The 14,317-nt window shown below is 40.2% G+C and overlaps 1 protein-coding gene across 1 annotated transcript; it reads left to right on the plus strand.

Annotated features, from left to right (window-relative positions):
* The first annotated feature begins 13,086 nt into the window (after positions 1-13,086).
* LOC117675405 (olfactory receptor 1f45-like) lies at positions 13,087-14,082 on the plus strand. Its single transcript, XM_034433985.2, has one exon. The coding sequence runs from the start codon at positions 13,135-13,137 to the stop codon at positions 14,080-14,082; it is 948 nt and encodes a 315-aa protein (XP_034289876.2). The 5' UTR covers positions 13,087-13,134.
* Positions 14,083-14,317: the final 235 nt, after the last annotated feature.

Below are 14,317 nucleotides of genomic sequence, written 5' to 3' on the forward strand. Positions count from 1 at the left end.
TATAAATTTGTGAACCGGCCAATACTCTGTTCAGAAAAAATGCATTGTATGTTTGTGTGTTTGTGTAAAAAAAAAAAAAACTTTTTACGAAAAAAAAATTGCCATATTTAAAGAAAGGAAGCTGCTGCTGCTACTAGTTCAACAATGATCTCTCCAAAAAAACCCTCAAGTCTGGTTCATTGCCTGCTCTCCCTGGAAAAGAATGCAGACAGTATCAGACAGCCTAGCAGCTGGCAGCTCTTCTCTGATGTAGGGTCTTTTTTTGTGGGTCCTTACTGCCTTAGCTTCTCTGGCCTCATGCCAGTGGTGGGTTTCAAAAATTTTTACTACCAGTTCTATGGGTGTGGCTTGGTGGGCGTGGCATTGCTTGATGGGTGTGGCTTGGTGGATGTGGCAGGGGAAGGATACCGTAAAATCTCCATTCCCATTCCACTCCAGGGGAAGGTTACTGCTGGGACTCAGGAGGCAGAGAATAGATGGGGGCCGGGCCAGTTAGAATTTTTACTACCGGTTCTCCGAACTACTCAAAATTTCCACTACGGTTCTCCAGAACTGGTTAGAACCTGCTGAAACCCACCTCTGCCTCACGGTCTCCCTGCATCTGCTGCTGAGCCTTCTCTGGACTCCTCAAGTGTTGGATCGCTTAGCGTGGCCAGACTTCTTCCCAGGGCTTCTGGTAGTCTGATTCTGGCTTTCCCTGCCATACCATCAAAAGCCTGGTTGCCTCTGCTGGATCATCCAAGACCTAAATTCCAAGCCCTACATTCCCTTTTTCTGACATGGCCTTATCTCTGCCTGCTACCGCTGCTACAATTTCAGGTGTACTTAGCTGGGATGTTGCTTTTTCCATGTGCTTACAGACTCTATCCACACACAATGTTCTGCATTAAGATATACTTAAAATCTGTGTACAAGCTGAAAACTCAGAGGGGATGTATTACAAGCAGCCACAAAAACATAAAGAATGCCTTTGAGATAACCATATTTCAAATTCTTTCTAAGAAGAAAGTTGCTTTCCAAAGTGTGTATGGTAGCAATAAATAACACAACTGCTTATTCAATGAGGCGGTGTGATGGTTCAATAGTTAAGATCCTGGGCTGGCGGCTGGAAAGCTAACAACCCAGGTTTGAGCCCCAAGCATAACATGACAGGGTAAGCTCTTGCTCCTGCCAATTTAGCAGTTCAAAAGCAGGCAAATGCGAGTAGATGAATAGGTACCACTTCAGTGGGGAGGAAACAGCGCTCCATGACATCATGCTGGTCACATGACTGCAGAAATGTTTTCAGGCAGAGCTGGCTCCGTGGTCCTTGAAATGGAGATTAGCACTGCCCCATATAGCCAATTATGACTAGAGGAGAAAAAAATCCACAGGGACACTTTTCCTTTCCTTCCCACTTCATGAGATCCATGAAAAATTGTGAAGGATAAATCATTATCCTTCAAAATATTCGACGAACAAAAGAAACGAAGGGTAAAAAAATTTCCTCATTAGCATCCTGCCAACTGGTACTGGAGTCCCTCTCTTTTTTAATTTAAGGATCTGTCTGGTTTAATCTAGGGATTTGTCTGGTTCATCATGGGAGCGGATTCGACAGCGAATTGGTAACCTCGCGAAAGAACAGAAAGATTAAATTCTTTGGGATTTTCCAGATAAACAGCCACTGGTGGTGTGACAGGAAACCGGGATATTCAGCTAATCTCTGCAAAAGGCCCTGCAGTGGTAAGTAAATGCTTTAACATGAGGCTAAGCGGGGGAAACACTTATGAAATATCCTAAAGAAGATGGATCACCTTATATTTACAGGGAAGTTCTGGTTCCTCTTCTCTTTCATCAGTCTAGCTACTCCCCAACTGAGCACCTCCTGCTCCCAAAATTACTATGCACATCCCTGCCCTCTGGACACACATACAGATTGTACTCAGAAATGAAAGGCAGGATATGAGTCTAACAAATGGGGAAACCAAACAAATTAGTAAAGAATCATCTAATGCACTCCGGCTTTTATTTCTGAATCTGACTGAATAGTAAACACAAATAGTAGTAAATACTGAGTAAGGGAAGGCCAGTTCAGGCTAGCTTTGTACATCAAGACTCTCCATTACTTAACTCCCCATCTCTCTAGAAGGCGTCATTACTGGTAGAACAAGGTTAAGCCCTTTGGCAGAGTGAGATTTGTCAAATTTGTTGATGCCCATTCAGTCTTCAGTAGAGGTAATTATCCTTGACTTACAACAGTTCATTTAGTGACCTTTCAAAGTTACAATGGCACTAAAAAAAAGTGACTTGTGACCATTTTTCACACTTACAACCATTGTGGTATCCCTATGGTCAGGTGAACAAAATTCAGACGCATGGCAACTGATTCATACTTATGACGGTGGCCGTGTCCCAAGGTCACATGATCACCTTTTGCACCCTTCTGACAAGCAAAGTGAAGGGGGAAGCCAGATTCAGTTAACAACCATGTTAACCAAATTAACAACTTCAGTGATTCACATAGCAAATGTGGCAAGAAAGATCGTAAAACAAATGTCTCACTTAGCAGCAGAAATGTTGAGCTCAGTTGTGGTCGTAAGTCAGTTATTTGGCTAGGGAGAGAGAACCTCAGCACAACTCTTTCAGTGCCTGCATTAGGCAGACCTCATCCACTGCTTTCTGTTCCTTGTCTCTGATTCAGTCTCGAATGATGGTTTTCTATTTGGGAGGCAAAGCTGTGGGTGTACAATCTTTGATCTCTGCAAGAAACAGCTGCCGGTGCACTACAAAGCTACTAATAGCTCTGGCAGAATGCAAATAGGAAGGAAAGATTTTCAGATTGTTATCCAGGTGTTCCAAAAGGCCGCATCCTTTAAATAAGGAAAATTCAATTTAGTGACGACCTCCTCACGAAATTGCCATTGAGCTGAATAGCAATAGCAATTGCACTTAGTCTTATATACCACTTCATAGTGCTTTACAGCCCTCTCTAAGCGATTTACAGAGTCAGCATATTGCCCCCAACAATCTGGGTCCTCATTTTACCCACCTCGGAAGGATGGAAGGCTAAATCAGCCTTGAGCCTGGTGAGATTCGATCTGCCAAACTGCTGGCAGCCGGTGATCAGCCGAAGTAGCTTGCAGTACTGGACTCTAACCACTGCTCCACCGCCTGCTTTCTAAAACAAAATTAATTTAAATTAATTTAAAAATATATATCCAATCCTGAGAAATATCTCGCAGATGGTTTTGATTTGAAAAGATCCCTTTTAAAGAAATCCTTCATTATTCATTATTTTTTTTCTCAGCCCTCACTAAATTGCCATTGAGTTGAAGCCTGCTTTCTAAAGCAAAACCCAAATTAGAGAAATTAACTTAAATATATATATCCAGTCCTAAGAAATATCTCACAGATGGTTTTGATTTTAAAAGATCCCTTTTAAAAACCCTTCATTATTGATTATTTTTTCCCTAGCCTTCCTAGATGATGATCTCAGAGATGATATTGCATGTGCTAAGAAAATTGTGTTGGGTAGGCAAAAGATGAATGCCTGGTGAGTCTACATCTCTTATTAATGTGATCCTATATCACTCAATATTATTGCTAAGCATGTCCAATATTCTAAGATACGTAATATTCTTATTTTGGCTTTTAGGGACGACTGGCAAATAAACTGCAAAGGGAAAAATATCTCAGCGTGGACTTCGAACTGCAAATTTGATTTCTATGATTCTGGATAAGGCTGTACAAAGGCTATAGGCCTTCGATTAGATGCTTTTCCTAATATAAGAAGCCTTCCGCACACTGTTTTAGGTAGCTATTATCTTCAGTCTATCTTGTTATATCACTTCTTTGGAACATCTTCAATAAATTCAAGAAACAGTGTACAATCATTTTCTCTTTGATGACTGAGAAGATGAAAAAATAGACATGATTATAGAAGAGACAAACACTTGATTCTCACTTCTGTCCCTCTATTTGTATTCATATATGGTTCACTCCATACTGTTTCTGTATTTCAATTTTTAAAAAAATAAAGATTAATCTTTAGCTTGAAGTGCATACATTTTGACATCATTTTTGTATGTACATGTACCCTCCCTCAACATATTCCTTTTTCATCTACAGAAAAGCAGGACCCTTTAGATACAATACTAGATACAAGCAGGACACCATTTTCTTTTTGGTTCAGAATATTATTCTTTATTAATATTTATTATTCTTTATTAATATTACCCTCCACTTAGAATTGTCACACTTATGACCATTGCAGCATCCCCAGGGGTGAAATCAGGGGTGAAATGCTCCCGGTTCGGACCGGATCGCCCGATTCGGTCGCGATGGCGGCGGGTGGTTCAGAGAACCTGTAGCAAAAATCCCTGCGCCCCCCCACCATGCCCAGCTGAGCCGCACAATCATCAGAGGCTTTTTTTTTTTACTTTTAAAAGCATTTTTTCTACAACCTCTTCCGATGAAAAAATGCTTTTAAAATTTTTTTAAAAAGCCTCTGATAATCGCGCGGCTCAACTGGGATCGTCAGAGGCTTTTCAAAGCATTTTTTTCTGCAACCTCCTCGGCCGAAGAGGTGGTAAAAAAATGCTTTGAAAAGTCTCTGACGATCCCAGCTGTGTTGCCTGATCATCAGAGAGGCTTTTCAAAGCATTTTTAAAAAAGCCTCTCTGACGATCCCAGCTGAGTTGCCTGATCGGCAGAGGCTTTTCAAAGCACTTTTTTGGCAACCTCTTCGAAGAGATTGTAGAAAAAATGCTTTGAATTTTTTTTTAAAAAAAGTTGGCCACGCCCACCCAGTCACATTACCCCCGCCCCCCCACCAAGCCACGCCTACAGAACCAGTAGTAACAAATTTAACATTTCACCCCTGGGTGAAATGCTCTTGATTCGGACCGGATTGCCCGATCCGGTAGCGATGGCGGCAGGTGGTTCGGACAACCTGCCCCCCCCATGCCCAGCTGAGCCGCGCAATCATCAGTGGCTTTTTAAAAAAAATTTAAAAGCATTTTTTCTACAACCTCTTTGGCTGAAAAAATGCTTTTAAAAGAAAAAAAAAAGCCTCTGATAATCCCAGCTGAGTTGCCCGATCGGCAGAGCCTTTTAAAAGCATTTTTTTTACAATCTCTTCAGCTGAAGAGGTTGTAGAAAAAATGCTTTTAAAAGTCACATTACCCCCCCCAAGCCATGCCCACAGAATCAGTAGTAACAAATTTTACATTTCACCACTGAGCATCCCCATGATCATATGATCAAAATTCAGAAACTTAGCAACTGACTCATGTTTACGATGGTTGCCCTTTTGCAACCTTCTGAATAGGAAAGTCAATGGAGAAGTCAGATTCATTTAATTTGTAATTAACCTAACAACTGCAGTGATTCACTTAATATTGCTTAACGCATAATAAGCCGCCCTGAGTCTCCGGAGAAGGGCGGCATATAAATCAAATTTAAAAAAATAAATAACTGTGGCAACATGGGACAAAACTTACAATAAAAATGGTATATAAAATTTAAAGAGAAGGATGAATTAAAAATCAGTGTAAAGGGTACATATGTAACTGGTTACCATCCGCATACCGATGATACCTTGTCCCATGGTGATTGGTCATCTCACTCGGTGGTTTCATGTAGATGTTAAACATGGGTGGAAAGAGTATTGAGCCCTGCAGTCCATCACAAAGCAGGAGCCATGAGCCGGATCTCTCACTTTTTCTATCAACCATGATTGGGACTGGCTTCAGAAGATGGAGGTGAGCTAGCACAGAACTGTGCCACCCGCCGCCAACTCCCTAAATCAACCCAAAAGGGCAATACGGTTGATGGTATGGAAAACTGCTGAGAGGTCAAGAAGAGCAAGGATGGATACACTACCTCCATCCCACTCCCCACAGATGTCATCCAGTCCTGAAATCTGATTGAAAAGGATTCAGACAATCTGTTTCCTCCAGGCCCCTCTGAAGTTGCAATGCCACCACTTTCTCAGACTGGAGGAAAATTGCCCAAAACAATGTGGTCCAGCCATGACTTTTCTTGAAGAGGGGGCGCACCACACAGCCTCTTTAAAAGGAGCCAGGAACACCCCCTCCAAGCTCTAGTTGTAACTTGCACAGTTCTGATTTTTGCAGGTATCATGGGATTGAAATACTTTTTCCAAAGCTTTGTTGCTGTGCCAAATGCTAACCTGGGGTATATTTCTTGACTACTTATGTTTTTTAAAATTGATCATCAATCTTCAAAGGCAGAAGCTATCTACTACTTTAGTACCATCCATGTCTGTTCTAAGGATGGTTGCTCAACCTGTTGTCATTAGTTTGGTTTCCTTTATATTTATTTTTATTCCCATTTTTTCCTGTGCTTCTTGACTTTTATTACTAGATCTTGCAGATGCCTTGCATTGTTCATTCATCATCATCATCATCATCATCATCATCATCATCAATATAAAACATCAAGGACTGTAAGCAGTTTATATAATTATTATAAATACATTATTGCTCAACTGGCTCATACATATGCCCTGCTTGTCAAGTATCAAGGTGTTCTATTAATGGTTTCTCAAGGGCCTGTCTTCAAAATGTGGTCTCCATCTGATCACCAATCTGTTGATAAGACAGGTGAAGCCTGGTTGGAGGGCTCTAGGCTGAAAGCACTGTTGCCTCCCGCTGTCCATGTGGACATTCCAAAGGCTTGGAAGAGGAACCTTCAGAGATTGGGGATGTGTGCTGAGCTCCAACGGGCCACTACAGCACTGCTCCCTCCTGGTTTTGTGGTTCCCCTAATATTTTTTTTTTAATGTTTATACATAGGAAAATTGAGACTAAACCTCTGGCTGCAAGGCCATAGGGGCCTGTCGAATAAATGACAGCAGCAGTATTGGAATTGGATCATACGTGGAGGCCACCAGACTGGTGAAGGGGCAATTGGGAGCTGGGCAGATGGGTTGAAGGGGTAAGTAGGAAAGCAGGGTAGACCAAGATAAGGCAAATAAAGGCTGATGAAGCCACCTGGCAGCTCAGTGAAATGCTTCTTCACTGCATCACTTTTGACCTTGAATTATTCCCTCCCTACCCAAAATACCCCACATGCAAAATATTCCAAATGACTGAGGATAAAGAGACAGGAAACAATAGTTCCCCATCCTGCCCTGCAGCTCCTTCAGGGGAGTGACTGGTAGATCATTTCCCTCACATTAGACGATGGATTGGAAGAGGAAAGATGGCAGGTTTCTGTCCTAAAACTATCTGGCATTTCAGGGTGTTAGGCAGCAAAATCTATAATACCTGGAGGACAAATGATGAAGGAAAGTTGTGGGTAGAACACTTTTCAAACCAGTGTGAGAACACATTGCCAGAGGTGGGAGAAAGAGCTCTTAGATAATGATAAACAAGCACAGCCTCATGGCCATGTATTCCTCAGGTTACTACTTCAAGCATTCACCTTGCCCGCTAATTCTACCTCTAAGTTCAATCATTCCTAAATGATTTGGAGAAACACAGGGGGACTTTAGAAGCATCAGTGTCTTTCATTCACTGGAGATTAAGGAGCAAGTTCAACAGAAACCTCTCCTGGTTCCCTTGTGGTATAGGAGCCACAGTTCAAAAGAGATCCTAATGTTTTGAATTCACTAACAACACCTTTGGATATGTTTCCCTGCATATATTATAGAGCTATTGAAAATAAAAACCATGATAGGACTGAAATTGATTTCTGAGAACACAGATTGTTCCTCTTTAATGTTCAACCTTAAACAAAAGAGGAATATGACTTGAACAGACTGGGCATATTTTTTTGCAACTTCCAAAATTCCATTTCAACATCTACCAACGATCTCAGGTAAGTGTGAGAGGCTATAGGACTTATTTATTATTGACTAATGAAACAGATGTCATGCAAAATCCATCAAGGAAACTCTTTCGCTTCTTATTTAAGAAATTGAGGGGGGGGGAACCATAACAGGGTTAAGCATTTGGAAGGGCTGGGGTCTAATATTGCTGAATTCAAATGGAGGAATATTATATGTGTATCCGATAGGTTCAGAACCACTCACTGCTGGCCCATTTTACTGTCAGTGCTGTTCCTTAAGGAGTGGTAAAATGGGTTGAGAGAATTAAATTCAAGCTAATGTTTAAGCATAGAGAAGGCTGGGTTTAATATCACTGAGTTCAAATAGCAGAATATTATATATCCATTGTTGCTGATTAGAAGTTTTATTCAGTCTAATTTTTGAATACAAAAAGTGTTTGTGCCTAGAGGACTGTATTTTGGATATATTATTTAATATAATATTTTAATACTTAATCTCACCTCTCGTGTGCTCTGCTCCCCCTAATAAGTTCAGAGTCACCCAACCCTGGCCAATGTTACGAATGGAGTGGTAATGATGGATTGAGAGGTAATGATTTTATTTCCATTGTTGCTACAAATTACGGTTGGTATCTGCACACTGTTCCATTTGTATGGAAGGAGGTGGATGGCAGATGTCTCAGATTTAATATTGATAAGGATATCTGCCATTTCCTCAATTCTGTGCTCCGGTTTCAATGAAAATCACTGATTCAGAATGAATTTTAAATATTCACCATGGTTCAAAATATACTTTTTAAAAAATATGGAAAGACACATTTTACATAGATACAATCTAATTAATTGCTTAATTAATGCCTTTTAATATCTCTAGCACCATCATAATTTTTTTTAAAAATTATCTAAAATTCCACCATATGCGGAAACATTAAAAACAGAGCTTGGTGACAGAAATATGCTCATTACAGTTTTACCTGCAATTGATAATTAATTATTTTGATGATTAGATTGACTTTTTATTTGGATCCAGATTAGCCTAAGTGGGAAGACTTTAGCCATCTGATTGTCTGCCTGCCCACCTCCCTTTTTCCTTTATAGATTTTGACACTTATTGTTTATGTTGGCTTACCAATTCTACCAACTGTTTTTATGAATGAAAGGTTCTTTTTTCACTAGCTTCTTTTGTGATCCTGCTGCTCCTCAGGCTTTATGTGTTCAGATTTCTTCACATCCTTAAACCTTGCCAGTGAATTTCATCAGCCATTGTTTATCTCCTCTGTTCCTTTGGTTCCTTCAAACCATCTAAGTTTGCTATGTGGTCTTCAGGGAAAGGAATAGTTACCACAACTACTATATCACCTGAAACAGCAGCAGAGAGGGAAATAGTCATTGTAAATGTATTTCCTTTGCCCTTCATTTTCTACCATTGATTATATTTCACAAGGAACAAAACTTCTTACATGTAATGGTGAGGGGAGAGCAACATGCATAAAATCTAATATTCTTGAGGGAGTCGGTATATATGTGAGTCACATACTGATAAAATAAGAGTCTTTTTTCATCAGTTCCTCTGTTCCCAATAATAAGAAAATAAGAGTTTCTGATTATGCATGAACACACCTTTTTCCATGCACAGGAGACAAATATTTGCATGTTTTAAAAAAATCTTGTGAGAACAGAAGATGCTTAGTAATATATTTATAGGTTTTATTATGTGTAATTTTATTATGTGAAGTTATATTTGACACAAATTGCATTGGGAGTTTTGACAAAATGAGAAGTGTCCAAATTAATCAATAAATAGCTTAGGTTAAAATATCAGAAAAACAGAAAAGGAATGTATTTACCGGTATGCAAAATGGCTTAGATCAGTGGTTCTCAACCTTCCTAACGCCGCGACCCTTTAATACAGTTCCTCATGTTGTGGTGACCCCCAATCAGGGTGGGTTCTAAATTTTTTTACTACCGGTTATGTGGGCGTGGCTTATTTTGTGGGTGTGGCTTGGATGTCATGTGACTGGGTGAGCATGGCTAGCTGGTCATGTGACTGGGTGGCCATGATTATGTGTATAGGGACTACTCAGAGGGCTGCAAAAAGTCATTTCTGACACGTCCTCGCACTTTTGACTGGTCCTCACACTTATGACCATCCTCACATTTATGCCCGTGCAGCATTCTTAACAACCATGTCACTCATTTCACAATTGCTGAGCCTGGTGGCTCAGCAGACTGATAGCATTGTGATTAACACCAGCTGTCTGCAATTACTGTAAGTTCAAATCTCATCAGGCTCAAGGTTGACTCAGCCTTCCATCCTTTCTAAGGTAGGTAAATTGAGGACCCAGTTTATGGGGGCAATAAGCTGACTTTGTATAAATATACAAAAGTATGAAGGCTATTGCTTAACGCATTGTAAGCCGCCCTGAGTCTCTGGAGAAGGGTGGCATATAAATCAATTTTTTTAAAAAAATTGCTTCTCTTCACCATGGTGACAAGATAGGGAGAAAAACGTAAAATGTGAGGACAGTCGTAAGTTCGAGGACTGGTCAAAAGTGCGAGGACCAGTCAAAAATAACTTTTTCAGCCCTCTGAGTAATCCATATGCACAAAAGGACTACCCAGAGGGCTGAAAAAAGTGATTTCTAACAGATCCTCGCAAATCAAAGATTTCTGAGACCAATGGTGAATACTTAAATTTCAGTAGTCACCAATCCCAGTCTTAAAATGAGTTTAGAATCAGTGGGAGTCACTGATAACAATGAACTAACTAGCTACTGATAATGAGTCCAGTCCTGCCTTTCTTTTCCTTCTGTCCAAGTTTTGCAAGTACTTTTTCCAGGTATATGTTTTATTCCAAAGTATACAAAGCACTATTGTTAGGGAAAAAATGGGTCTTCCAAGCAATTTTAAAAGACACTGTCAGAATGACTCTGCTCTCAGCCTCCCTTGTGGCCCCTTGAAAAGCATCCCCCCGCCCCCCCACATATGTGAATGAAAAGAATAAGCTTAAAAATCCTAGCCTTTTAAAATTGAAAATATGGAGAATTGGGAGGATGAATTTGAGACACTAAGAGAGATGTTTCAAAAAGTAACGGAGGCATTTAAGGGAAATAAAGAAGCAGAGAATTGGTTAGCTTGCAAAAAAAGAAAGAGAAAAGATGAATGAGAAGCAAGAGAAACAAGGAGATAATATTGAAAAGGAAATAATTGAAAAAAAAATAAAGATGATTACACTGGGTTCAATAGAAAAAATGGAATAAGATGAAATATACTGCTAATAATTAAAAAGATGAGGGGAAATTTTGAGAAATATACTTGATAAATGAAAGGAAGACCGGGGTTGCCTGGACTCCATAGTGGAAAATATAAAATTGAAAATGAATACAGCAATAGAGAGGGATGAAGGAAGGAGAAGAGAGATGGAAGAGGGAAGGAAGAGAAGGGAGGAAGGAAGGGAAGGGAAATTAGAGTAAGAGTGAGGGTAAGAGAGGGAGGAAGAGAGGAGGAGAAGGAGAAAGGAAGAGGAAGTAGGGAGGAGGAGAAGAGGGGGGAAGAGAAAGTAAGAAGGAAAGAAAAGAGAGAGGTGGTAGGTTTGAGGAGAAAGATTGCTGTACAATAAAAAAGATGAAAGGGAAGAAAGGCAACCCCAAACAAATATAAAGATATTAGGATAAAGACTGAATTGTTAAACTTTAAAGAATAAAAGAGAACAAATATGAATAAATAGCAATAATTAGAAACACATGTACAAACATACAATATATTTTCTTTGAACGGAGTATTTGGCTGGTTCACAAATTTAAACAGTGTTTAGTCATTTCAATTAAATTTACAATTTCTATATTTCCTTTTTGCCATATTTATTCATCTATTTTTTTAAAAAACCAATATTACCCTTCATCCTCATCTCTAATCTTAATCAAATTCATTTTTTCCCTTCTATTCTATATTATACCCCTTCCCATTGTCATCTATTTTTAAATCCATCCTCACATTGGTTAATTATGTAATATTACAGTTGTTTAATATAAATTCAACATTTTAATATAAATCAATTAGTTATATAACTATCTTTTTTGTATATTAATCAATATGAACATGAATATTCCAATTATTTCCATGCCATCCAATTTCTTACAAATCAATTAATTATATTTACCAATAATAATAAACCAGATAATTTCCCCCATATATTCCTCCAAACCACAACTTAACCATTTCTGTTTTCAACACAATATACAATTAATACTATCTCAATTATTACAATTCCCTAGTTAAATAGAGCTTTTTTTCTTTTGTGTTTTAAAGTCTTGAACTCTCCTCTTTTGCCCTAAATTTCCCATTGTTTGCACCTACCTTTTTTGGTGAGGAAAAAGAAAATATATCTGCCTCTGCCTAATTTTCCAATGAAACAGTCAAAGCCTACTTTACTTCCAGTTTCGTTTTCAGCTTGATTTGCATAAGGAGAAAAAAATCTGCTCCAGCAATTTAGCTCTTTCCAGCAAGCTGCAGAGCCCTGCCCAAAACAGCTGAGAGCAAATCAGCTGAGAGTTGGGAAGCAGATATAATCTAAGGGCTAATGAGGCTATGCTGAAGCTGAAAGGAGTTGTTTTTTCTTGCTGTTTGCTTGCAAGGAGGTAACTGCTGCGAGGCACAGGCCAAAGGGTGGGGACCACCCTCCTTGCCACTTAGTGCCCCCCTGTTGCCCCCTTTTGCCTCTAGCACCCCCCTGCCACCCCCCTTGCCTCTTACTGCCCCCTAAGGCATGGTACCTCCCACTTTGGGAACCACTGGCTTAACTACTTAAGTACTTAACAACCAGTTCTACCGAAGTAGAATCCCACCACTGGGTCTACCCATTTATTTTTGCAGACACCGGTCTACTCATTTGTTTTCTTTTAACACTGATCAGCTGTACGGCGGCCCTTTGAAGCCCCAGGCAAGAGTTTAAACAGTTTTTTTCCCCTCTAGCCATCAGCTGGGACTCAGGAGGCAGCAATAGATTGGGGGTGGGGCCAAATAAAAGGTAAGAATAACGCAGGGGTGGGTGGGGCCCCAGAACCGGTTTTCCGATGGTCTTAGGCGACCCCTGGAAAAGGGTCGTTCGACCCCCAAAAGGGTCGCGACCCACAGGTTGAGAACCACTGGCTTAGATAAAAATGATCAAGCTTAGTGGTTGAAAAAAGATAGAAAGTAATACCGGTAACAAACCACTTTCAGAGCACTGCCAAGAAAACTGGACAGAGACAAGCAAGGGAACTCAAATGTGTGTTTAGGGTGTCTTTACTTACTCTTGTTCCTTTTATTTTATTTTGCCTTTCATCCTCACCTTCCAACAGGATGGAGACAGATAACAGAACCATCATATTAGACTTCATCCTCCTTGGCATCTCAAGCCAACGAGAATGCGACATGTGGCTCTTTGCCATTTTCTTGATCATGTATGCCATCACAGTGTTGGGAAATCTCATCATTATTTTGGCCATCCGACTGGACCATCATCTCCTTCATACACCAATGTACTACTTCCTTAGCAATCTGTCACTGGTAGATATATGTTTCACATCAACCACAGCACCCAAAATGTTGGCTGGTGAATTTTCTGGAAAGAGGAGGATCTCATATGGTGGGTGTTTGTCTCAAATGTACTTCTTTATTGCTTTTGGCAGCACTGACAGCTTTCTCTTGGCCTCCATGGCATTGGATCGCTATGTGGCCATCTGTCGACCCCTGCACTATGCCATCATGATGAGAAGACACATATGCCAGCTGTTGGTGGCAACTTCTTGGCTGGCTTCTCACCTCCATTCCCTCCTACATACACTCCTGATGTCCCGCCTCTCTTTCTGTGCCTCTAACCATGTTCCCCACTTTTTTTGTGATGTCTTTCCACTGCTCAAAATCACTTGCTCCAACACAGCTCTGAACGCTCTGGTAGTACACTCAGAAGGTGCTTTCTTTGTCAATGGAGCTTTGGTGGTTATTGGCCTTTCCTATGCACGCATCCTGATGGCTGTATTGAGAGTCCCTTCAGCCAACGGAAAGAAGAAGACTTTTTCTACCTGTGGGTCCCATCTGATAGTGGTTTCCTTATTCTATGGCACAGTCATCTGTGTGTACTTCCAGCCCTCATCCAGTTTCTCACCTAAGAATGACACACTGGCTGCCATCATGTACACCATGGTCACTCCTATGCTCAACCCTTTCATCTACACTCTGAGGAATGACAGGATGAAGGAGGCCCTGAGGAAGCTATTCAGAAGGAAATTAAGCACCCAAGATATATAGCCCTAATATTTTCATGTCCCAGTTTGTGGGGTAGTTGTTTCTTTTCTGCTATTTACATGGTCTAAAATATCATCCTGAGATGTTCTGCACAATGTTTAGTTATTTACATATTTAAAGCATTTACATGATTGCCCAACTCAGCCAAGGTGACATTGGGGTAGCTTACTCCCCCCCAAAAGCAAAAAACCTAACAAGAAGAATACAAATTTCCGTACATATATCTACAACAATAATA

Source organism: Pantherophis guttatus, chromosome 2 (assembly GCF_059756535.1).
Source record: "Pantherophis guttatus breed Tessera chromosome 2, ASM5975653v1, whole genome shotgun sequence".
Taxonomy (NCBI): Eukaryota; Metazoa; Chordata; class Lepidosauria; order Squamata; family Colubridae; genus Pantherophis; species Pantherophis guttatus.